Raw genomic sequence first — 27,563 nt, 5'->3', positions numbered from 1 at the left:
ATAAAGAGAAAAATAATGCTGTCCCTTAATTTTAGTGAAAACTACTAACAAAGTTCATAAATTATCAAGCAGAATTCTTGGCATACAGCCTTCTCCAGTATATGGCAGTTATTATTATTCTCATTATTAGTGACACATTTGGAAGTGTGGCCTACAGTAGAAGGCCAATTAAGAGAGAATTCTCTTTGGCATGCAGCAAAAGGTACTCTTTTCTATACTTTAACTGCACAGAAAAGAGTTGGAGGCAACCGCCTCTAGAGACAGTAATTCATCTCCCTGAGCCAAGGACACAAAATGGGACATGACAGAGGAAACACCTCTCTCCTCTACTATACACAAAAGAGCTTGTCCAAATTAAATGAGGCTACATGCAAAGATCATAATACAAAGTTAAATAAAATTTGGCTCTTGCTACTTCTTATATGGTTTAGTCCTCTTTCCTATCCTAGTTTTATAGGAAAAAAATGAAGAGTTGATGATTTTAAAATGCTATTTGGTTTAGACCTTATCTCAGGTTTTCAATATTCCAAAGATTTCTGTTTATACCTCCTGACCAATTTGTGTGGGGAATATAATTTTTTATATATGCCCATAATGGAATGAACTACTTTCTACTGAAGCTGAAAGAAAACACAAATCAGCTGTGTTCAAATCTATTATACATTAGCCAGTATATTATCACACAGACATGAGTATTTAATACAAACATTTAAACTTTGCAAATAACACAATCTCAAATAGAGTAAGAAAAAGCAGTACTGAAATTACAAGATGTAGTGGGCTTTGGAGTCAGACCTCTGAAACCTGGCTTTCCAATTCAAATGCTCCAAGCCTGTTACTCCTCTGTGAAATGAAGATAATAATACCTATGTCATGAGCTTGTTATAAAGATTCAGCAATGTATATAATGTCAAGCTTGGTCCCTTGCATAAGAGTGGTACTCAATACATCTTAGTCTTTTATCTCTCTCTCCTGAATATAAAGTGAAGATCACAAAACAGAGTGTAGGATTCTAAAGAGAACCAGGCAACCCTTGCTTTAGCTGACACAGCACAGCCTGCTGGCAAGGCTAAGACAACTAAACACCCAGCAAGGTCACAGGCTACACAGGCACGGCTGTGAGAGTGTGCTCTTGCCAAAAAGTCGTCAGCTGGCAAAACCCCAAGCACAAAGGAATGGCATTTTTAATCATAATGAGGCTGAAATATAAGTATTTTCTGCACGAAAAAGCTTGAGCTATTTCTTCTATTCTTAAAAAAGAAAAATCCTCACTCAATAATTAACTTTGGAAGAGACCGTTAATCTACTAGCTAATAAGCTGGTTTGTTTCTTCCGTCTCTTAATTTCAGTGGACCAATAGTTTTCAATAAATATAATCATGCAGTAATATTTTTTAAGTTCCTGTGCAAAAATTGCTCAGTATGTGAACTATGTAAAGCAAGGAAGTTTGTCCCATCTGCAAAGATGCTAAAGCAACAAAGAACTTTTCATGTGGCTTTTTAAAGTGGTGTACTGTGTCTAAAATGTTTCCCTTTTTTTCTTCCAGACTCATAGATCAAAGTATTGTTACTTAAAAATTAGCAAAAGCTAATAGTCCTGCATAAACTCCAATTCTCTCTCTCTTCTTAAACTTCAAGGCCCTGGCATATGCAGTCCACATGGCTGAAGATGGAACAAAAACCTCCTGTGTGTTGTGGCTGTTGCTCTTTTAACTGTAACTGTAAAAGCAAGCATAGAATGACAGCATGCGCCAGACCAAATAGGATCTGTTTATGCACACTAACCAGCATGAAACTCATTTATTTTATCAAAAGGTGAATGGTGTATTCTCTTCAACAAATGATGGGGTAATAGAAACCACACATGAAAGCAATAGATTCAAAACAGGTTGTTTGGAATGCTGTATCAATGTAATTCCAATTATTGTGGTTCAATAATCAGACAGATTATTAGTCACAATTACATTTTTAATTACCATAAAAAACTGGTTTCTTCACATGAATTCAGAGTAATTTACAGTGTATTCTAAAATTATCTTAAAACTAATTAAATTAGCTACATGATGCGTTTGAACAAAGAACTTTTTGACTACTTATTCAGAATAATGAATTTTTTAAAGTGCTAGTTTCTCTAAATACACACACACACACACACACACACACACACTCCATTAAATCTTTTACATAATCATATTCTTTCTGATCTATTCAACTTTTTGTTTTAATATCTTTATTGGAGTATAATTGCTTTACAATGGTGTGTTAGTTTCTGGTTTATAACAAAGTGAATCAGTTATACATATACATATGTCCCCATGTCTCTTCCCTCTTGCGTGTCCCTGATATATTCAACTTTTACCAAATAAGATTTCACAGTGAATTTAATAAGATATTTTACACACAGTAGATCATCAACTGTTAAATTAAAATAAATTGATTTTAATGAATTTGAATGACTGAAGGCTTCCTCTGCAGTTGGTTTAAATATTCAAGCATTAGCATCTCTACTTGTGTTGCACAGTCAAGTAATAAAGAAATTATTATAAGCAATGGGCAAGATACTGTGCTAGATGCTTAGGGTATAAGACATAAGCTGTCTCAACCCTTTCTTACAGTCCAGTCAAACAATAAAAGTTTATATTGATTGTGTGCTTATGTAGTATTTATGAGTGATAGGAGTGTTTTAAATCTTATTTAGTTCTCACAAAAGTGCTAAGAAGTAGGTATTAATATTACCCCATTACTGAGACTTAGACAAATTAAATAGTTTTTCTAAGCTCAAGATCATACAGCTATTAAATGGTAGAGCTAGAATTTAAAAGCATGCCTGCCTGCTTCACCATGATGTTAGTTAGGCAGCCTCCCTTAACAGATCATTTGCATATAAGCAGGGCACTCCCACATAATGTAGGAAGTGACACTACCTTAGCAGGCGGCATGGGTGCAGTGGGCACCTGAGGACGGGCATGCCCAAGCATCCAGGTGTGACGTCAGGAGAAAATGACAAGGAGATAAATGATGAACAAAATATCCCTTGGCTTCTGTTAAAAGATGGGGTAGGTCTGACTTACAGATTTAGGGCAGCAGTTACAAGAAATACCAAGAATTCCTTCAGGGAAGACCCTAGAGAAGGAGGCAGGGCAGCCAGCGCGGAGAGCAAAACATCTTCACTCTGCATCTTACCTTGAGCTCTTGCTCAGCTGGACTGGGACCTGTCCTCCCTCTCCCCAAATTTAAGAACTTGGCTGAAAACTAAGACTGACAGAAACTCCAGATTCATGCTTTAAAGTCAACTGACAACATCTTCCAGACTTTGCTTGTACCGTACATTCTTGCCACTATTTAGAAAACCAAATTAACAAAAACTTCGCTGGCAAAGATTCTGCTCATCAATCTAGCCCTCACACTACTTATTTTTGTTTCACATCTGTACCTTTTTAAGAATAAGCAGCGATTCTTTTTTTAAATTGATATCCGAGGAAAACAGGGTTCACTTTTTCATATTAATCACTCCCTACTCCAAAATCCTATTCCAAAACTTTAAGAAAAATATACATTTGTCCCTTTAAAGTTCACCTACTCTAGGTGAACTTTTCTCTTCATATATTAGCATAGTAAAGTCAATGTCTGCCCACACTGTAGAAGCCATGTTAAATAATCCTGTCAGCCATATTAAATAATCCTGTTAATGCTCTAAGAAAACCTTAAGGTAAGAGTAAAGGCCTGATATGATAAAAAAATAAAGCAGAGAGGATCATTAAGACAGTGGAAAAAGTCAGATGAGTAAGCAGCACTAGGATGAAAAATTTTTTTTATAAATACTTGCAAAAAGATAGAGCTCAAAAAGGAGGATTGCACATCCATTTTCTTGAACAAATACACATTGCAGAGTTACAACTTTGCTCCTGAAATAGGGTCATATAAACTTTAGTTAACAGAATACTTCTCTCTCATTTCTTCCCACTACTAGTTTTTGGACCTTGTTTTCAAGCCTTTCTTTTCTCCTTTTTCATTATGCCTTTGATTAGAGACCTGCCCAACAGTCTCTACAGAACACGATTTTAATGGCATGTTTGGGTCCCTCCTTGGAAAGCCAAGATACCTTCTACTCAAAAATAAGACTGATTCCAACCTCTGGGACTTCTGGCCTGAGCCAGAAGAAATATTTTAGCACTGAAACGTATTTAAGGCTACAAACTTTGCAAACTATTCCCATTAAACAATGACCTCAAGGCAGTACTTCTTCAAGCTGCAGATCAAATACATTCCATGGTTCAGTAAAGTACAGTTTACATGCATCTCTAAGTCTGAGGTTAAGGAATTATTAATTGGTTTCCATCTGGTTTCCATCCTGGAGTTGAAGTTCTAATAGCTTCACTTTGTGGACTTAAGTATTTCCTTAAAAAACAGTAAACAGCAATTCTTTTCCTGACCTTCTAAGCAGATACAAAGAAAGCAGGAATGAGAAGTCATAGAAAAAACAAGTGTAGTTAAAAATTTGTGTCTTTTATATGCCATTTGCAACAAAAGAAGAGATTTCAGCATGGGTTTTGAAAATGCCTACAAGCTACTTTCTAAATAAAACTGCACCAATACTTGGAATAAACTTTTTTTTTTCCCCTACACAATGTATCCAGCTCCTACAAACGAAAAATGACTACAGCTACTACAAAAAATTGGAGTGATCTCCTGTTATGTGATAAAGGGCCAGTTTTACATCCCTATCAAAGTTATAGGGTATAACCCACAGCAATAAAGGAGCTGTCATTTCACTCATAGCACACGTCCTTGGCACACAGAATAACTTCTCCTGAGAAAATAAATACTTCACTACTAGAATGTCCAAGGAACAACTCTGGGACTGATTTAGAAACACAAATAATTATCCACTGGTAGGAAGCTGTTTTCTCACTAACTTTGGGGTTTACTACATGGTAGTTTACACACCAGGATACTCCGTAAATCTCAATGTCATTTGTTCTTAGCTAAGAATTCTTCACTGTTTTCTAAAATAACACTCAAAAATTCCACCTGCCACCGTGGGTGCAACTTTTGTTTTCTTAAACTACAGAAGTTCCTGACATTGAGTTTAGCTGACACAGCACTTCCCGGGGGCTAACTAAAAAATGCTCTTCCATAGTCAGTCTGTACATGGGCAACCTCACAGTACTTGTATCTATTATTCAACATTAAATAAGTTGTAAACATTACTGAATAATGGTTTATTAATTATGCAAGAGAAACCAGTAAACCTAGTAAAAAAGCCTTACAGGAAAAAACCCTTTTCTTTGTATTTTCCTAAATTTTCAGAAGCCCAGAGGTGAGTCAGATCTTTATGAGCTATTTAGTCAACAGAGCTATATTGAATCAACAACAAATATTCATGTTTCAAGGCCTCTATTAAGTCTCATAGCATGAGGCTCAAGTTATTAATTTCCCCACCTCCTCGCTGACAGCAGTGGGAACAGAGTTTCTGTGTGTAGACTAATCTGTCATTCAGCTGTCATGGTATAGTTATATCAGGAACATCCTCCTTTCTTGATACAACTTTTCTTCTTAAAAAGAACACCCTCCACGAGTGTTAATGATTTTGATAGTATTACAAGTGATTTAAGTCATCCTTACTATAGCTTCTGTAGTCACTTTTGAAGAGGCTGTAATCTGACATTCCTTTAAAAAGCCCCATAAAAAACTGCTTTTCTCCTAAGTCAAAGTTCTTTGGCAAGAAACTGAATTCAGCGAGTAGCTCCCCAAAATAAGACTCCTACCTCCAATCACAGGCAGCAATATTAAAGCACCCATTTCATAAACACTCAAGTTCTACATTAGAATCACAGTTAAACATAGGAGCCTTCTATTTGAAAACTGTAGTTATGTGTATGTGTATACACACCGTATCTCCTAACTACTGTAAAGAGGCATCCCTATATGCTAAGTTTCCAGGAACAGTTCAGTTCTCTGAGGAAAGGCAGTGCCAGCAGCTGCCTGCTTCATTTGACTCTGTCCCGCATAGTTCTTAGCATTAGATGGCTTTGCTGTATCAGAAAGGAGTTCAAGGAAGGGTTTCAAGTACACAAACTCCATGGAAGGACAGCTATGGACTTATTTTCTTCCTAAAGACTTAATTGAGTTCCCTTTCTAAATCCACCTTCAATGGTGTCAAAAACAAAAATCAAAAACCAAAATGAGACTGAGAAGATTGTTATTTCTGTCAGCTTCAATTTCCTCATCTTCATAGATTATGCTGTCTCTGCTCTTCTGAAGCCCTCTTTGGGCAACCTCATACTGTAGCTCTCTAGTTGTCCCACCCATTTCTTTACAAAGATCATCCAACCCAACAATATAGAAAGGCCACCAGTGCTTGTCTTGGCCCCCTGGCCCTTTACTCATGCTGTTCTCTGAGACCAGGGCAGAGCATTGCTTCAGGCAGCCTGTTTCTTTCTCACTGGATGATCTTCATCACCATCCTCTTGCTTGTATGTCTTTCTAAAGTAGAGTAAAGCCTTCCCACAGGCCTGTGTCCTGTCAGGGCTGTGAGTTGAGATGGCACCCAGGGGAGTGTGGAAGCTGCTTCCATATCTTGGGCTGTACACGGTCCCAGGTTTGAGAGTTACGGTGACCTTTAATGTTGCGAGGTACCCTCCTCAGAACTCAGTGAAGACCCTCTTGCCTCTCTCTTTTTTTTTTTTGCGGTACGCGGGCCTCTCACTGTTGTGGCCTCTCCCGTTGCGGAGCACAGGCTCCGGACATGCAGGCTCAGCGGCCATGGCTCACGGGCCTAGCCACTCTGCGGCATGTCGGATCTTCCCGGACCGGGGCATGAACCCGTGTCCCCTGCATCGGCAGGCGGTCTCTCAACCACTGCGCCACCAGGGAAGCCCCCACTTGCCTCTCTTTGATAACATATTAACAAGTTCACAAAGGAAAACCTCCTCTATCACAGAGGCAAGGCTTTGTGGGTGACAAGAAACCTGGAGATAGAAACTAACTTGTTAGGCTGTCCTTACCACTGAATACTGAGTGCTGAAGAAGGGATGCCCACTTCTGTAGCCACAGCAGCATTCACCATGGTGCATAGAGAAGATGCCCCAGTACATAACTGAAAGCAGAAAGCAGCCAGGCAAAGTGTAGTGAACTCTATCTTCTACCCCACAACCATTTCTATCACTTTGCACTAGCCACTGCCACTCAGGTCATCTGCTGCTGTAACCACTCAGCAGGACACACAATGTCACTCCTTGGCACCCCAACTGTTAACAGTGGTCAGCCACCTACTGGAATGGCTTCCCTCTCTTCTCCCAATACCACTGCCACCACAGCACATGCTCGACTGTGTCACTGGTGAAACAGCAGGTAGGAATGAGTAGCAATTGACTAGGGGGATGAGGAACCACAGCTGGAGTGGATAAAAAACAGCTATTTTATTCAACTTGGAAATAACTCTAAAGTAAGCAGGATAAACATTGTTATTTCTGGTTTACAGACAAGGAAAATGAAGCTCAGAGAGGTTTTGGTGATTTACTCCAGGTAATGCTCTACAAAGTGGTGGAGCTAATCTAGAACCTGTATCTTTAGATTTGTAACTTGATGCTTGTCCACTATAACTGTTGTACAACCTATGGTTTATGCAGCAGGTATATTTATTTTCTAATATCAATTTATATTCAATAATTTTCTCACTTGAAAAAAAACTCTGATTTCTTAGAAAGGTAGGTTACTTCTGAAATAGTTTTACTTTATTTTCTTAATTTCTAAAAAGAATTTAATTATATTTATAGAAAAGTAATCTTCTTAAATTGGATAATTATTTATTATTACTCAAATTGATGTTCATGTCTCCCAGGATTTTCAAGTTTTCTTAAAGAGGTTTTTAACTGAAAATAATATGTACACTGTATTATGGTAGAAAATATTTCCTTTTAGGGGCTAGTAAATTATTCACTTCACTGCCCACAGAGATAAATTACTCATAAAAAATGCTTTTATGAATAAGATTATATGATGCTTATTCTAACAGTTTAGGGTTCTGTGGGCCTTCAAATTTTAATTTTTTTTAAATGGCAGTTTTGTTTCTTACAAGTTAACAAAATAATTCAATTCTCTGTAAAAATAAATATATTGTTTATTAAAGGCCTATGTTCTTTAACATATATCAAAATGGGCCAGCTACAGAGATCTACAGTGCAAAGTATATTATTTATTAGCCAGGGTGACATTTCTAGCTCAGCAGGCAGTTCAAAAGTCTTTAAAAATTTCTATTCTGGTTATCTGGCAATACTAATCATTAGGATACCCAATAAAAATTTTTTTACCTAGAAGTCAACATGTAAGCAGATATATTTATACAGTAGCTATTCTTTCATATTGCTCAATACCTCTTGTCAATTTTATAATTTTATATATACAAAATATACATATATAATACATATACATATATTTTAATTCCTTTCTCTGAGTAAATCATCTCATATCTCATATATTTTGTCTCTAAACAAACTTTTAGCACAAGTTTTGTAAAATATGAAATCCCTAACAGAAATAAACTTTTTAAACTGGGAATGATGCTTTGTTCACTGCAAAAATGGATTTAGAGAAGCATCTTCAAGATAAGCAGAATGAAGGAAACTAACTAATCCTTCCTAGTTAAGGAAACAAAGACTTTCCATCTTGTTCTTTAGCTGTTTTGCTTTACCACATAAACATGATTACTTACCAAGCGGCAAAAATGCAAGACGATTTCCAGCCATGGAGAGCTCATTGAGGCTGGGCAGCTGGCAGAGATGGCGCGGCACACACCACAGACGATTTCGGTCCACAGTGAGGTACTGCAGAGAAAGGCACAGGTGAAGCCTCTCGGGTAAAGTTAGCAAACGATTGGTAGAAATGTCTAGTGTCTGCAGCTCCTTCAAATCGCCAACCTCTACAACCAAAATCAAGATAAATTGCATCCTGATTAAATGAATTAATTAAATAAAATGAATCAACACTGTAACAGTTCAACCAAATAAAATTAGTAGCTGCAAATATTTCCATAGACATTAATACCGAAGTGCAGGATTTAGGTCCAGTACGCAAATAATCCAACTTAAGTAGGTGTCGTTAAATTAGTCTGCCAGAATTTTTTTAAAAAGGGAAAAGTGCTGGCATTGGAGAAAGGAGAAACACAAAGTGATGAATCTGAGCCAAAAGTCTGTTACTATGGCTTCTGCTTCCCGATGAATCAAGAGTTGTTGCAAATGTGAAAGAAGAACAATTACAGTCACTTCATGGTAACTGGTTCTTGCTACTTTTGTGGTTTTTACCTTCTCTCTAAGTAGATAGTAGGAGACTTAAAAACATAAATTATAGTATCCCAGTAAGTGCACCTTGTTCATGTGAACTAAGTAGAAAATTTCTGGACTAAGAATGAAAATGGCTTTTGAAATTTTCACCACAGTTAAGATTATAATAATAAAATTATTGTAAGGTAATATTTTTAGACATTGTCTAGCCATGTGGTTCCTCTTTTAAAACCCAAAATCCTATGAAGATTTACTTTAATCCCACCTGAATGAAATCCTTCCATTTACTCCAATATTCCTTCATTATTGGTGTCTATATTTGTAACATATTTGTATATATTTGTAATCTATTCCATGGTGAGACATGGCATACACCAAATCACCACTTCTGAAAGAGGGGGGAAGTTCTTTATAAGGTATTCTGTCCTTCTCAGGGAAAACCACCAGGAAGCACTCAGAGCAGAGGAGGTTCTGCTAACCAGTCTCTAGGGGAAGGACATTACTCTGTCCAGGACAGCACACTGCACTCGAGGCTCTACAGGTAGCACTGCGCAGGACAAGTCTGCTTCTCTCGTATCACGGAACTTCCGTATTGAAGACCACTGTAATGCCACCTCTCACTTCTCCAACCTGACCCTGTTCAACAAGCTGCTCCTCTCAGGTTAAGGTTTCTCATGATCCTCCCAACTTGAATGCACCCCACTGGGCACATTCCAGTTTGTTCAGGACTTGGATTAGTATGAGCAATGTCTTCTCTATTGGAGAGAAAATCTTCTGCCTCTTGGATGTCCAGTTACACAGATTAGCTTTTCTTATTGGCAGACAGCTTGGCAAATTATGGCTCACAGGCAAAATGTGGCCCATGGCCCACTTTTGTACTGCACGCAAGCTAAGACTGGTTATTTTTAAGTGTGGTAAAACCCAACAACAACGATAAGAAAAAAAAATGTATATATATGTATATACACACACATATGACAGAGACCATATGTGGCCTGCAAAGCCTAAAAACATTTAGTATCTCACCATTTACAAAAAAAAGTTTGCTGGTCTTTGTTATACACTTACTCTTAACAGGAGCGTTTTTAATAACTATTTTTTATAAAAGTAATACAAGTGCAAAAATACATTAATTTCTAGTTATTTTACTAATATATAGAAGGGATTTGTGCTAGGAAGTTCACACTTTATTTTATTTCCCCAATACTACACAAATACATATTTGAAGACAGGAGATAGGATTCAATGAACAGTCTGTGACTCCCAATGGGAGTTTTGTTCTGTTTTCACCTAACTGATGCACATGGGGGTCAATTTCACTCTTGGCTCCATTAGCACAGTATTTCCTCTAGCCAAGTCTGTCTGCCTATCTATTTCAGATTGCTTCTGATGGGGCATGTGGGGGGTGAGGGAGTTGACAGAAGAACATGTTTTAGAACTGAATAAAAAGAAAAAGAAATCTTCCTGACCTCACTTTATAAAGTTATTAGGGGAGTGAAATGGGACAGAAATGCAACGAATCAGCTTATACACCACAGAGCCAGGTGCTGAGAGAAGAATGAGACAAGGTTTCTGCCACTAAGAATCACATTACATATAAAAGACATTGTGTGATAGGAGCTCAGGAAAAGAAGAGTTAGATGAAGGGCTGGAGAAGCTTTTGCAAAATTTATTGAAGGAAATGAGAACTCAAATAGGTCAAAAATAAAATGGATATAGCATTTCAAGCGAGGCATGGGGATGGGGTTGAAAGCATGAGGAAAGGCATGCAAGTGAAAAAATAAATACAACATGCACAATGGACTATTTGAGACCTGACAAGTACCAAAGATACCAATGGGAAAAAAAGCAGAAAATAAGTTCAGTACAGAGGGCTTGGTGGAGACATTGATGATAATGAATACTGGGTAGAGAAGTTTGGACTTATCACAGTGAGAACATAACACTTCCTGAAGATTCTCAAGGATGAAAGGACTCTTTTGGAAATATGAAAATGGTAAATATGCAGAAAGCAATGAAATGGAAAGAGATTATAGGCAGAGAAAACAAGTAGACAGTTGATGAGAATGAAGGCAGTGTGATAGAGCTTACAGGTAAATTCCAGAGATATTTTAAGAAAAGCAGAGAGTATGCTTGGTTGGAAATGGAAAATGGTGAAACAGGAAAAAGTCAAAGATAATTTTCAAGTTTCTAGACTATTATACTCTAAGTATGGTGATGCCAATGCTAAAAGCTTAATCTTTCTGTAGAAAAAAAATTTTAATTATACCAATACTTCTGAATTGTAGTACCTATAAGCCACCTACTTAAAAGAATTTGAAAAATCCATCAAAAATCACATGGGAGTAAAGCAAAATAAACTATTTTCATCATTATTTCAAAAATAATTAACTGTGTAAAACAGTGTTTTGACATGGCTGCAAAAACTACTAAAGCGGGCTTCCCTGGTGGCGCAGTGGTTGAGAGTCTGCCTGCCGATGCAGGGGACATGGGTTCGTGCCCCGGTCCAGGAAGGTCCCACATGCCGCGGAGCGGCTGGGCCCGTGAGCCATGGCCGCTGAGCCTGCGCGTCCAGAGCCTGTGCTCCGCAACGGGAGAGGCCACAGCAGTGAGAGGCCCGCGTACCGCAAAAACAAAAAAAACAAAAAAAACAAAAAACTACTAAGGCTTGCAACTGTCCACCATTTTGATTCAGCATTGCCTTATTGTACTGTGAAATGGGGAAACAATATGTGATTATGAATTTAAATTTTGTAAAATTTGATTATTTACTTTTAACAGATCAGTATTCACATGCTGCTTTAACAGATACACATACATTTTCAGATATTAAAATTAATAACACTTTTGACAAAGAAAAGAACACATACTGTCAGTATCAAAAGTCAAAATACTAAGGAATGGGAAGAGGAAACAGGAGCTGACATTTCTTATTTCCTATATGTGATGAATAAGACTTAAACATGCAGGACTGCATATATTAAATGAACAAATGTAACAAAAGGACATTTTTGTCTAAGTAGCTTAATATATAGGCCTTTCCATTTGTTAGAAAAAACCTGAGCTAATTATAATATTACTCCAATTACAATACTGAGTAAAATACTATATATAATATAGTTGGAAAATTAACGATTTTGTCATCCTACGAAAGTATTTGGGAAAGAGAGAGAAATAAAATTAAATAGCTTCTCAGGTGGAGTGAAATAAACATAATTTTCATGACCATTTTAAAACAGGCCACAAATATAAGACTATACATGGCATCTTTATTCTAACAAAATTAAAATATATACTTATTAAGCTCAGCTAATGGGAAGCACATTTTTAGAAAACAACAGAGTCAAACAAACTTTATCTAAGATTCTAACTTAAACACAAGAGACAGGAAATAAACCTGGGATAGCAATATATCATGCAGGAATAAAGAAACAGAGCCCAAAGTGTGAGCTCAAGTTAAAAACTGGAAAACTATCAGCCAAACATAAATCTAGCAAATTTGGTCAAGTTCAGAACCTACACTGAGGCCAGGACAACAGGATACTCTTATATACTCTGCTGCTCTTCCTTCATTCCTGAAGATCCAAGTACCCTGCTTATATCATTTCCACCAGCCTGAAGAAGTTTTACTTCTTTTAGAGTAGGTATGCTGGCAACAAATTCTCTTAGTTTCCCTGGGAATGTCTTTATATCATTGTAATTCCTAGAAATTGTTTTCATTAGGTACATAATTCAGGGTTGACCATTCTTTACTTTCAGTACTTTTAGATGGTGTTCCACTGTCTTCCAGTCACCGTGGTGTCTGAGAAGAAATCCACAATTATTTGAATCATTATTTCTTTAGGTGTTCTCAAGAATTGTTCTTTATTTTTAGTCATTAGCAGACTGATTACAATGTATCTGTAAATGGCTTTCTTTGAACTTATCCTATTTGGAGTCTGCTGACCTTTTTAAATTTGTAAATTTATGTCTTTCACCAAATTTTTGAAGTTTTAGACATTATGTCTTCAGATTTAAGAATTATTATATCTGGGTAAATATAACAAACTATCACTTTTCTCCTTTTAAGTTAAGTTTTGCATAACTGCTGAAAGCATTTCAATATATGGCGTACTACTTATAAGTGTAACACAAAGGTCAGTGGGGTAATGTAAAAGGAGTTCCAAAGCAGATTTTGAAAGATTTGTATAAGGTAATCCCTAAAGCAATAACTAAAAATAAGATAAACACTCAAAAAAAGATAAACCCAAAAAGCCAATAAATGAATTAAAACAGAATACAAAACATACATTCAAATAATACCAAAAAAGGCAGGGAAAAGGGAACAAAGAAAGAAAACCAGATGTTACAAACAGACAACTAATAATAAAATGGCAGGCCTAAATCTAACAAGATCAATAATAACATTAAAAGTAAATAGCCTGAGATGACCAGACTGGACTTAAAAACAAGACCTTAGTATATTCTATCTAAAAGGAATCCATTTAAAATATAAATATATAGATAGATAAAACATAAATTAATACAAACATATGCCACGCAAACAACCCCCCCCCCCAAAAGCTGGAACTTCTAGTATGATGGATTGAGAAGGATGCCAAATCCTCTGCTGAAAAAGCAACTATAAAAATTACACAAAATTATCAAAAGCAACCATTTCAGTACTCTGGAAATTGACCTATGCTTTTCAACAAATAGAAAAGAGCTTACTCATGAAAAACTGCTGCACTTCGGATTAGAAGAACAGAAATCTGTGGCATGCTTCCTTGGGGTGGCTCCTATTCCCCCATCCAGCTTGGTGAGGACAATAGTTCTAATACGGCAGGGCAGGCTGCAAAGAACCAACAGCTTCACTGACAGAGTGAGCTGACTTGCAACAAAAGTCAGGGAGTCGATTTGGAACAAAAGGTGAAAAACCCGTACCCAGTACTGTTGTCAGTAATGATTAGTAATCTTGGTCACAAGCAAACATGAAAGACCAATGATTTTTATGAGGCTGAGGGGTTCCTGGTTGGGGAAAGCAATGGAATGGGCAGATAAGCCAGAACTGCAACAACGAAGAATGGGATATAAAGCAGTCAGAAAGTATTTGACAGACTCTCCACATATCCCAAGCTGACAGGAGGTGGTGAGCAAGCACAAGGGAGACCACAGAGGGCTCCAGCTGTTTACATATCCCAGGACTACACAGAACTTGCACACATGCACAGAGGAGAAAAGAGAGGGCCCAACAGAAAATAACAGCTGGGGTAAACTTGAGAACTGCCTAAACATTAAATGTGTTTCTGAATCCACACACAGATCCACTGGCAGAGGATAGGAGCCTTACTAGCTTAAGGTGTTCAACCACTAAGTTATACAGACACAGGGCCAAATCATAGAAAGCTAGGCTTAAAAATTAAAACAAAAATAATAACAACAATAAAAAAACATGAAACAGAGACATCAATCACTGTGGGGGAAATGAATTTCATGTTTTAGTCCAGGCAAATTACTAAGATAAATAAATAAGATAGCAACAATCTTTAGGTAGGAAAACATAATCAGGATCCAGAGTTGTTAAAATATATCATTTAAAATGTATAGTTTAAAAAAAATTATAAGACATACAATAAAACAGGACATACAATAAAACAGGAAAGGGTAACCCATATTCAGGAAAAAATGAGTAAATAGAAACTGATTCTAAGTGGACCCAGATGTTGGATTTAGCAGACAATGACAGCAGCTATAATAAAAAGCAGCTATAATAAATATGTTGAAAGAAGTAAAAGAATAAGTTTAAAGACTTGATGGAAATTATGATGACAATGACTCAAAAAACAGAAAACTTATTCTCAATAAAGAGAGGTAAGAAAACAGAAATTTGGGAGTTGAAAAGTACAACTGAAAAGAAAAATTCACTAGAGAGCCTCAACAGTAGGTCCAAATAGGCAAACAAGAAATCAGTGATAAACAGGTAACAAAAATTATCCAAACAGAAACCAGCCAAAAAGACTGAAGTAAAATGAACAGGGTTAGAGATCTGTGGGACAAAACCAACTGCACAAACATATGTGTGACATGATTCCCATAAAAAGAAAAGGAGAATGAAGGAGAAGAAAAAAATATTAGAAAAAATAGTGGCCATAAATTCCAAATTTTGATGAAAAATATTACTCTAAAGATCCAAGAGACTCCATAAATATTAAGTAGGATAAACACAAAGAGATCCACACTTATACACATCATAAACTGTGAAAGACCAGAAAATCTTGAAAACAGCAAGAGAATAATTACTTATTATGTTTAGGGGAACAATACACACATGGCAAGAAGAAGCACTCTCTCTACTCGTTTCTAGCAAATGCAATAAGGCAAAACAAATAAACTAACAAGAAATATCAAGACTGGAAAAGAAGTAAAACTTTCTTTATTCACATATGACATGCTCCTTAGTAGAAAATACTAAGCAATTAATAACAATTATTGGAACTAATAAACAGTTTAATTTTTTTTTTGTTTTCTTGGGGAATTGCTCTGTGTTCTAAATCCTCTACTGGGACCAAGGAACTCTTCCTACCTCACCCAGGAAGAGGAGGAAAGCCCTCCTGAGCTGGTGTGGTGAAGTAGGGGGAGGGGAGAAAGACGGGGGCTGGGAAATACTCCTAAACCCCAGTACAAGGAGACTCTCCACCTCAATGGAATAAAGCACTTCTCCTTGGGAAATTCATTCCTGGGAGCATCCACCATGTGCCGTGAGGTACCCTACTCACACCGTAACCCTCAATCTCAACAACAGTTCTGAGGGGGTGGGCATCATTGCCCCATTTTCCAGATGGGGCCTCTAAGGCTCAGAGAGATAAACCAGTCACTGTCAAGACCACCCATGTAGAGCCTGGTGAAGGCCAGGCTGGAATTCAGGTCTCTTTGGCTCCAGAGTCCATGCTCTTCCCTTCCCTTTGCCATGAGGCCTCCAGGTGTCTAAAAACTGAAGTTCCAGGGGTCTAGTGTTAACAGCTCAGGTATTTGTAGGCTGAGGATGCGCCCAAGCTCCCTCTGGCCGTTATTTGACCAAATGAAGAGCTCTGTCTTTCTTAAAGTCGCTGCCCCATGTGACGCTGCCTTCCAAATCCTCCTTGTCCCCACCCTCCAGACACAGCCCATGGCCCAGGGAGCAGGAAGCCTGGTTCCTAACCAGGCTCATTGCTGTGTGTCCACAGTTAAGTCCTTTGACATCTCTGAGCCTCATTCTGCAGGTTCAGAAATCCAGGCCAGTCACGGGGTCCTTCCTGCTCCACAAGGTGCGGGGCACACACCCAGGGGGATAAGCCTACACCAGGGGTGCACAGGGACTGGCGGAGAGCCAGCACCTTACAAACACGCCAGTCCACTGGGCATGATCTAGCACTGGGAACCAACACTTTTAACAAGGTTGCAGGATACAAGATCAATATTTTTAAAATCAATTGTATTTCTATATACCAAGGCAAACAATCCAAAAATTAAATTAAGAAAATAATTCCAGGACTTTGCTGGTGGTGCAGTGGTTAAGAATCTGCCTGCCAATGCAGGGGACATGGGTTTGATCCCTGGTCCAGGAAGATCCCACATGCTGTGGAGCAACTAAGCCCGTGCACCACAACTACTGAGCCTGCGCTCTAGAGCCCACAAGTCACATCTACTGAGCCCGCGGGTCACAACTACTGAAGCCCACGCACCCTAGAGCCCACGTGCCACAACTAATGAAACCTGCACACCTAGAGCCCATGTTCCGCAACAAGAGAAGCCACCGCAGTGAGAAGCCTGTGCACAACAATGAAGAGTAGCCCCTGCTTGCCACAACTAGAGAAAGTCTGCACACAGCAATGAAGACCCAACGCAGACAAAAAAAAAGACAATTCCATTAACAACATCACCAAAAAAGAAAATACTTGAGAATAAACTTATCTGCTGAAAGCTACAAAATACTGCTGAGAGACAAAATATCTGCTGAAAGCTACAAAATATTGCTGAAAGAATATCTAAATAAATGAGTCAGTTCATGTTTATGGACTTGAAGACTTAACACTGGTTAAGACAGCTTGCTCTCCAAAATGCTATAACACAATCCTTATCAAAATCCCAAGAGACTTTTTTTTTTTTTTTTTTGCAGTACGTGGGCCTCTCACTGTTGTGGCCTCTCCCGTTGCAGAGCACAGGCTCCGGATGCACAGGCTCAGCGGCCATGGCTCACGGGCCCAGCCGCTCTGCGGCATGTGGGATCTTCCCGGACCGGGGCACAAACCCGTGTCCCCTGCATCGGCAGGTGGACTCTCAACCACTGCACCACCAGGGAAGCCCCCAAGAGGCTTTTTAAAGTAGAAATTAACAAGTTGATTTTAAAATGTATATTTGATGCTGCAGAGGGTGTGGAGAAAAGGGAACCCTCTTGCACTGTTGGTGGGAATGTAAATTGATATAGCCACTATGGAGAACAGTATGGAGGTTCCTTAAAAAACTAAAAATAGAACTACCATATGACCCAGAAATCCCACTACTGGGCATATACCGTGAGAAAACCATAATTCAAAAAGAGTCATGTACCATAATGTTCATTGCAGCTCTACTTACAATAGCCAGGACATAGAAGCAACCTAAGTGTCCATCAACAGATGAATGGATAAAGAAGATGTGGCACATATATACAATGGAATATTACTCAGCCATAAAAAGAAACGAAATTGAGTTATTTGTAGTGAGGTGGATGGACCTAGAGTCTGTCATACAGAGTGAAGTAAGTCAGAAAGAGAAAACCAAATACTGCACACCAACACATACATATGGAATCTAAAAAAAAAAAATTGGTTCTGAAGAACCTAGCGGCAGGACAGAAATAAAGACGCAGATGTAGAGAATGGACTGGAGGACATGGGGAGGGGGAAGGGTAAGCTGGGACAAAGTGAGAGAGTGGCATGGACATATATACACTACCAAATGTAAAATAGATATAGCTAGTGGGAAGCCGCCACATAGCACAGGGAGATCAGCTCGGTGCTTTGTGACCACCTAGAGGGGTGGGAGAGGGAGGGTGGGAGGGAGACGCAAGAGGGAGGGGATATGGGGATATATGTATATGTATAGCTGATTCACTTTGTATAAAGCAGAAACTAACATACCATTGTAAAGCAATTATACTCCAATAAAGATGTCAAAAAAAATAAAATTTATATTTGAAATGCAAAGGCCCTAGAATAGCCAAAACAATTTTGCCAAAGAAAAATAATTACACTTCAACCAGTGAACGAACAAACTTTAGCATATCCATATAATGAAATACTACTTAGTAACAAAAGGAAATAACATATATGTAACAACACGGTTGAATCTCAAATGCATTATGCTAAGTGAAAGAAGCCAAACTCAAAGGGTACTAATGTATGGTTCCATTTATATGATATTCTGGAAAAGGCAAAACTATACAAGTAGAAAATAGAATAGTGGTTTCAGGGCCTGGCAGGGTGTATGAAGGCTGTCATAGGGGGCATAAAGGAATCATGGGGGCTGCTGGAACTCTTCTATATTTGATTGTGATGGTGATTACGTAACTCAAAGGGTGAATTTTCCTGTATGTTAAAATAAAAACAGTAACACAAAAATTATTTTTTTAAAAATTCTTTCTAAAAGCTAAAAATATTTCCATTAAATATAATATATAAATTAAACATGTATATTTAAAAATTCCATATACTGATCATCTGAACATTGTAAATCAGAATAATTATTCTTAGCATAAATTCATATAATTTAATCAGTTCTTAGCTGTTTTTATTTCTAACAATGTGTTACCTGCACTTTTTGAGTCTTTTTTCAGTATGGTATTATGTTTCTTTTTAATAAAATTGTTTACAATTCATTTTATTACCAATTAGTTTACTGACACCTTCCGAAATATTTATTGCTATGCCATCTTGAAATTAATGTAGTATTACTGATGTAAAGTTACAATGCATTCTTTTTGGAATACAAGGGGAATCCTACTCTTTTCAGCTGGTCTCCGGGTCACCACACCAATTCTCAGGGAGTAAACATCAGTTTGAACACTTTATTTCTTTAGTGTGCCCAGAATAATACTAACTTCAGTTGTTTGCACTGTTTACTTTCATGCTAAATATACAATACCTTAACTTTTCAGCTACTTATAGAATATCCTGAAAATGATTTCATTACTGCCACACAATAAGTACTTACACTAAGCATAAAAATAACATTAGAGTGCCAATTTCAAACAAAAAAACAGTAAGTCTCCTTTAAATCATCATTCTCTGCTGAGGCAAACTGACCTAACCTAAAATTTAAATGGGAATGGGAGGGAAGCCACCCACTCCATGCCAAGCCAGTGACCACAGAGAGTCAATAACAAGGCTTGATACTTTCAAGCACTGGCTTTTTCTGGTACCCCTAAAAACATCTCTAATTTGAAATCCAAAGCACACTGGGTTAGGGAGAGCATACAGAGAAATAAAAGACAATATTTCAATGCCAGCCAAACTCCATTCTATAAACAGTTAAGTGTCCCTCTCTAGATTCATTCTCTTTCTCTTGATTGGGCTGTGAAACGCACATATTCTGGTATGTAGAAATAGGTTCAAACCATCAGCTGTGCAACTTTGAGTTATTTACTCAAATATTTAGATCATTGGTTTGATGTTAATTTATAAATCATCTGTAAAAAAGAAGAGATGGAATAGCACATACCTCAAGTGATTAGATGAAATATTTCACATAATTCAATAGTACATGGCAGAAAATCAATAAATATTTATTTCTATTTTTTTCAGCTCACCATACTACATAATATTCTAAATGTAAAATCTGAACATAAATATCTTTTTGTAAGCAGCCTTTGGCAGAAAAAGCTTTCTGCAGGAAAGAGTTCTCTGCAGGAGACACCTCTTTGTCTTGTCATTAACCTTAAACCAAGCACTCCCAGGCTCTACTCATCTCTGGCCCTAGCACACCTTTCAAATCTTTTGATCACACAATACTTTGCCTAACTTGTTGGCTCTTTCCAAAGATCAAAGAAGCAGAAATGCAGAATAAGTAATTAACAGATGACCAGATCTATTGAAACAAAAGAAAGTATATAATAAACCATCTTATTTTATGGATGATATTTTTTTGAACTGGGTAATGACCAAATCTGGGAACAGTACTATAACTTGGCATTTCCTCTACAGGTAGAGACAAATAGAGAACAAAGGCTGTTGAGTGTCCTGTGACAAACCATACTGCAAAATATGTATCAAATCTGTCTTCTTTCTGCCTCCACTGTTACCACACTGAGCCCAGCACCACTATTCTCTCTTGCTTGAACTCACCAAATTGCCTCCTTAACTGGTCTTCTTACTTCCAGGCCCCCTCCAATCCATTTTATACACAGAAGCTAAAGTGATACTAAGACATAGATCACATTCCTTCCCTGTGCCAAACTCTGCTCTGGCTTCCCACTGTACATGAATAAAATCTTAAACACCATCTTATTAGCAAACAAGGTCCCCCAATCAGTCCTGGCCTGCCTCTCATCCACCTCACTACAATCCAATTACCCTGCCCTTCTTTCTGGCCTGAGAAAGTGTCAAGCAACTTCGTCCCTCAGAGCCTTAGAATCTGCTGTTTTCTCTGCCAGGAATGTTCTTTGCCTAACTCCTCAAATTGTGAGCTCATTCCTGTTTTTCAGAATTTCACTATCACAATTCTCACAATGACCTTCCCAGACTTTCTAATTAAATAGGACCCCTCTTTCTCAATTGTAGCTATTTCTTTCCCTGCATTTAATGCAATCTTTAATTATTTTGTTTATTAATTTTTTAAAAAACATAGTCTGTGCCTCCCACTAGAAAATAAATGTCACAAGAACAGGCAGGGGCTTTGACTGTCTTCTGTACTGCTATATCCCTACCACCTAGCAGTGTCTAACTCATGGTAGGTGCTCAGTAAATATTCTTTGGATTAATTAATCCAAAGAATTAAGATTAATTAAGAATTAAGATTAATTTAAAACTCTTAAACTGTCTCACTTGTTAAGCAACCACAGACCTGAGTCGCAGCTGCACAGAAGCCTCCCAATTTATGACTCAAATTTGTTGTGGAACTTTGAGACAACTCACAAATCCTTGAAAAAGTAAATGTGAAATCCAAGACTGCCAGAGGATTGTTGCATACTGAATATAATTTGTTTTCCCCAATGCCTTATAATTATCTCTGTGAACTTGATGGGAGTACTCTATGAGATTAAAGAGATTATTGACAGAAGACTAGCTGTCCCAGACTCATGCATTTTCAAACTCTTGTGTATGATTTGCTATATTTGATACAATTTTAGAGAAAAAAATATAATGTATATAATTTACAAAGAGTGACTATAAAATAATGTACCTAAAATTTCAGCAAGAACTTCAGAAGTTCGATAAGTAAATAAATATTGTCCTTCAAGGTTGTCAGCCAGCAAAGCAAATACAATTATATGTTTTTTCTTTCATATCTTTTGAAATTCCTATTTTGTAACTGCCTTAAGATCTTGATATAGAAATAATTCATGGATACTAGGAATCAAATCCACCCCAAAAAGGATAAGGATTTGCCACCATCAATTTCATTGAAAACTACATGCCTCAAACTCTAAAGGCAAGTCAAAAAGAAAAAAATTTTAAAAAGGTTTAAAGAAGATTGGCATCCCCAGAATAACATATGTTGAATGTGTTCAATGACAGCTCAGGGGCACTCATATAGCAATGACGCTTTCTTGGCTTGGGGAATATTTAGAAACGCTATCAAAAGGTAAACCACAGTCTTACTGGAATAATTTGAAGAAATTAACAATGATTTTGGCTTTGTGAATTTAGAATTTGGGTATATTTGTTCAACTATTACATCCTTTTCACATTTGGGAAAGTGTAACCATATCCATCCAGTTTGGAAAATCCAAATCCATTCCTTAATTGGTCCATATCATGGGCCAGAAACAGCTTGAATTTGGTTCACATCATGATACAGTAAGACTAAGGGAGTGATTATTTGTGGGGGCTCAAACAGTATCAGCATATTTCTCCCATCTTCACTCTTATCATATTTCACTATAGTTTCATACCTACTTGCATGTGTTCCCTCCTATGATAGCAGGAGCATAATTATTTCAAGGGCACCGTGAGTTAAACAGGTGTTACAAGACTTGCTTTGGAACCTATTCACCAATTATATTGTTTCTGAGGGATAATGGTTTAAAAATTAAACATGAATTATAAACATTTTTAATAACCTTAGTAATATACTACCTAGGGTCTTCTAGCATAGGACAAAACTGTCCCTATAACGGGATTGCAATATATTCATAACTTTGTGTGTGGCAGGTTATATTTAATAACAAATAATCATAATGGAGAATAAAATTGACAATACCAAAAAGTTCACTGAGAAAATCTATTAACTATGCATTTGTCTGTTATAAGCAATATACAAAAAGAACTTTCTAAGTTAAGAACAGCAAACCAGCAATTAAGAAGTCCTCTTAATCATGAAAAACAATTAAATGTTATTTGGGAGTTTCAAAATAAAATGCTCCGAAACATAGGACATCTAAGAAGCACAACAGAAACTGATTTAACTTAAATATTTATGTCTGGGTATCAAGCTTGTCAATTAGTTCCCAATAGAAATTTTAAAATGTTAAAGACACTGCTTCAAAAAAGAAAATCACATTGTTTTGACATTTTACCTGGTGCTTTGCCTATGATTAAATTATGCACTAGACCTCTCACTGAATGTTCTTCAAAATAAGTTATTTGCCAGGTGTTAATTTATGTAACCAACTAATCAATATCACATTTGAGGTATTGTACCTAGCAAAATGTCACTGAGAATACTGCAGAAGATAAGAAAAAGTATCTAAGAAAGTATTCTTGCTAAGTGGCAATTATAACTACTACTAGAGAGAAATGACATGTCTCTTCTTCAGATATATTCTTAGAAATTTAAAGGCCTTTATCCCACTACTGGGCATATACCCTGAGAAAACCATAATTCAAAAAGAGTCATGGGGCTTCCCTGGTGGCGTAGTGGTTGAGAGTCCGCCTGCTGATGCAGGGGACACGGGTTCGTGCCCCGGTCCGGGAAGATCCCACATGCCGCGGGGCGGCTGGGCCCGTGACCCACGGCCGCTGAGCCTGTGTGTCCGGAGCCTGTGCTCCACAACGGGAGAGGCCACAACAGTGAGAGGCCCGAGTACCGCAAAAAAAAAAAAAAAAAAAAAAAAAAAAATTGCTTTCATCTCACCTTCTAAACTCAAAATAGGGAAAAATTTTAAAGAGAAAATTTTTAGCATAAATACATTTCAAATTGATTCATTCTAGTGTATTTCTTTGAAATTCCCGTGAGAAAATAGAAAGTGGTTGATAATAGAATGACCTCCACTGATAGAACACTTAGAAACTAATGGAAAAATATACCATGTTCAAATATGAACCATAGTTTTAAAAACAATTTTCTATTAATTAAAAGAATTCTACATTTAATTCAAAATATAACTGTTATTTCTAAATATACTCTTTAAAATAAACTCACATTACCATTATTGACATGAGAAATTTTATGTTAGAGAAATCTTAATTTGTACATGTTCATTGTCAATCTTAATACAAAAGCAAGTTCATTGATTTACTACCTGCTATTGTTTAGAGTTAAGGAGGAAACCACCAACAGAATGAAAACAAAAAGTACTCAATAGTGATTAATATGAAGGACAGGAATGAAACAGGGTCATAGAAAGATGTTACCTTTCCATTTTTTAACTTTCCTATACTATTTATTTATTTCTATGCTCAAATATTACTTTTATAATAATACAAAAACTAAAATAGTATCACATACTAATATGATACTTCATCACATAACTTTGGGATTCCTTTGAGTAAGAGATGCCACAATTCTAAACACCTGTTACACTGGGGTTTTTAGAAAACTTAATAGTTGTATTTATTTTGCCTAAGAGGGATCACACAGAAATCCGTGATTAAATTCTAAGAATTTGGATTTCCTAATGACATTTCAGTTCACTGAAATACAGTGCAACGGAAAAGAAAAATTTAACAGATATATACATACAGCGCTGCTAAGCAAACCTATATTGCTGAAAGTTTACAAGTTCTGTCATTATAAAATGAAAAAAATGAAAAAAGTTTATACAATTTCTGTTAAATGTTAAGTATTACAGAAAATTGTATGGTGCTTCTAAAGAGAATACATAAAAATATATTTTCTCAGATTTCTATTTGTTCCCCAATCTTTGAAAAAATACTACAAAGTAGTACCACTGCTTTGCTGCAAGTCAGTCAACATACACTGCAGTTCAAAATCTTTTCTTGCGCTCTGTAAACCTTTTGTTGTGTACTGCATTAACAAAAGCTTTCAAATGCCCCTCAATAACAGGAAGCAACAGAATAGTGGAACAAAAAGAATGATAAAAACTTGTAAGCACATAAAGAATACTAAACAGTTCAATGTGAACAGATGACTTATGGCTCTATAACTTGTATTTCTTTCAAAAATTAGTTGTACATAAAATTTCTAAGAATATTAACATTTTACAAATTACTTTATTTTAGGATCTACTCATCCTATTATTTGAACTGGCAGTTTCGTACCAAATAAGAAATTATGTTAAAACAATACCCAGGGGCTTCCCTGGTGGCACAGTGGTTGAGAGTCCGCCTGCCAATACAGGGGACACGGGTTCGTGCCCCGGTCCGGGAAGATCCCACATGCCGTGGACCGGCTGGGCCCGTGAGCCATGGCCGCTGAGCCTGCGAGTCTGGAGCCTGTGCTCCGCGACGGGAGAGGCCACAACAGTGAGAGGCCCGCGTAAAAAACAATACCCAAAAAATAACAAAAAACAATACTTAAAAAGCAACTTAAAAAAAAAGAAATAGAAAAAGCCCATATTTAATTTTTATATTAATTTTTATCAAAAACAAATCTTTCCAATAATAGTTGTGACACAGCCTTGGAACACCACCTACCTAGAGCAGTGTTTACTCCAACTACGTTCACAGGAACACCAGTTTAGAGGGATGTACCCATGGACAAATAAGTTTAGGAAAAAGTACATGCTATACTGCTTATCATAATACACATTAGCTTATTAAAGAACAGTTAGCCAGTCAGGAAACCCATTTAATTGTGATTCACCAGCAGTTTCCCATTCAATTGGCCATGGTACACTTCTTTCACAGAGCATATAGAGTTTGGAAAATGCTGATAATCAGCATTTAAGGCATTTTCCCCCTATGTACTCAGTAAGAAAGGTCTAATACTCGAAACGGTAGTAGTGATCTTTTTTTTTTTACTTTTGTATAGGAAAAGCAAAAAAGAATAATTACGTTGAACGCTGCTCAAGAGAAAACTAAAATGTGACACTAAACTCTGACTTTATTTTAATACTCATGGTCATTGTAACATGTGTACATATGACATTTGTGAGACCATGATTATCATAACCTCAGGTTATCAGCTTAAAAATTACTCCCCTGAGGTCCAAGCCTGTATTAGCCATGGTCTTTTTAACACAATTTTTCAGATATTTTAATTTTATTCTTGAAGCCCTTCCGAAGAATGTTCAGAGAATTTTAAAACTAAATCTTGCCTAATCTATCTTTATAACCCTGTCCCATCACCCATCAACTTTACACTTTCTTCCTTCTAGGTAAACAGGCATTTCAGCCCTTTATGGCCCATGCTGCCATTATAACACTAGTAACTTTAAAGTTTTTTATAAAATATAGAACAAACCACATCCATGATCTCTTCAAATCCTTCCACAAATATATGACTTTCATTATTCCTAGACAAATAGCTTCTACCACGGAAATTCTTCAGAAAAAAGTTCCAAACAGAAAACTAATAAATGAAACTAAAAAGGAAAAAAGGTCATCCTGGCTTGAAATGACTCAACAAAAATATGGGTACAACTACTGTTCAAATAATTATTAATATTCTTTGTATTCATTTTCATTAACATACAATAACAGTATATAGGACATAAATTTTGTTTTATGAGTGACTGAACACAGTCACTACAAACATTGTAAAAGGCTTACTGGTTGAGCAAATATGGCATTAGAACTAATTACATTTATATGGGGTGTTTAAATTTGCAGAAAGCATGAGCTTATTCCATTAATGGTACAGAAAAGTTGGAAACTTGATGCTTTAATTTTTTCAAATGTAATACTTTTTGTTACAAATTTATATTTTAAAGTAAAAGCTTCATGGCTAAGAAACAGGTTACTAGTAGGCAAAGACTGTTTCTAACATCTTATCTTAATCATGACCACTGTCATAGCTGGTGCTTAGTCAAATTAGTATCACAGAGTTTCAGAAAACTTCAAACCTTGCTGCAAGGCCCCTTTCATTACCCACAAAGTAGCAATAGCTAATTTTTGCAAAACTAGGTAATGGTTGGAAAAAAGAAAAAAACATGATTGGGTCAAAGCATATGGACATATAACTGCATGGGAATCTACAATTATCTCAAAATTAAAAGTTTAATAAACAAGCAAACAAACATATGAACTGCCAATGGCACTGCTGGTGTACAATCCTGGAACTCTGTTTCCTACCATAAAAATTTTAGGACAGTAGCAACTTTCCACTGGAAGTTCATTTTAAGCCTACAATTAAGACAGTTAAGAAAGTTATTTAGGTTGGTGATTCAAAACACCAAGACACTCTTGGCATCACAATAACAATTAATACAGAAACAGCACCTAAAACAGTAAAATGAATCGATTTCCTTTTCTGTTGCCAGGATATTATTATCTGTTGATCTGCTGTTGTCCTCAACAACTCAATAATGTTTCATATTTTAAATAAATAGTCAATACTGGAATTGTACTGTGCTCTTCTAAGAATTATTACATGAATTGCATACTTATTGTTTAAATCCATTAAAGGATAAAATCTCAAGTTTTAATTCTCTGAAGAGTTGAAAATTTATAAAAAACATTTTTTAGCTTTTATTATTTTATTCCTTTTGAGTAAAGAACATAAAAAAATGTTAAATAATACATTAAGTAAATAAAATCCAAGGCCTGACTTATATATACACATTACTGCTGTCTGAGAAAACTATAATCAAAGACTACATTTGTCTTTGATTATAGTTTTAGACATGAATCTGCAAGAATGGAAGTAACTCTGTTGTTCTGAATGAACCACACCTCAGAAAAATGCTAAAGATACCAAAAAGATTTCTCAAGCTATGCTTGAAGCA

General features: G+C 36.7%; 1 protein-coding gene across 4 annotated transcripts in view; it reads right to left on the bottom strand.

Annotated features, from left to right (window-relative positions):
• LRRC28 (leucine rich repeat containing 28) overlaps positions 1-27,563 on the bottom strand; it is a 189,986-nt gene that overhangs the window by 52,073 nt on the left and 110,350 nt on the right. For all 4 annotated transcript variants that reach the window (XM_032623663.1, XM_032623666.1, XM_032623665.1 and 1 more), the window contains one exon: positions 8,713-8,919. In XM_032623663.1, coding sequence (XP_032479554.1) covers positions 8,713-8,919 — 207 coding nt within the window. The remainder of the gene's footprint in view (positions 1-8,712; positions 8,920-27,563) is intronic.

The sequence above is a fragment of the Phocoena sinus genome, chromosome 2 (genome assembly GCF_008692025.1).
Source record: "Phocoena sinus isolate mPhoSin1 chromosome 2, mPhoSin1.pri, whole genome shotgun sequence".
NCBI lineage: Eukaryota > Metazoa > Chordata > Mammalia > Artiodactyla > Phocoenidae > Phocoena > Phocoena sinus.
Note: the sequence above shows the minus strand (reverse complement) of the source record. Positions and strands in the feature narration are given on the sequence as shown.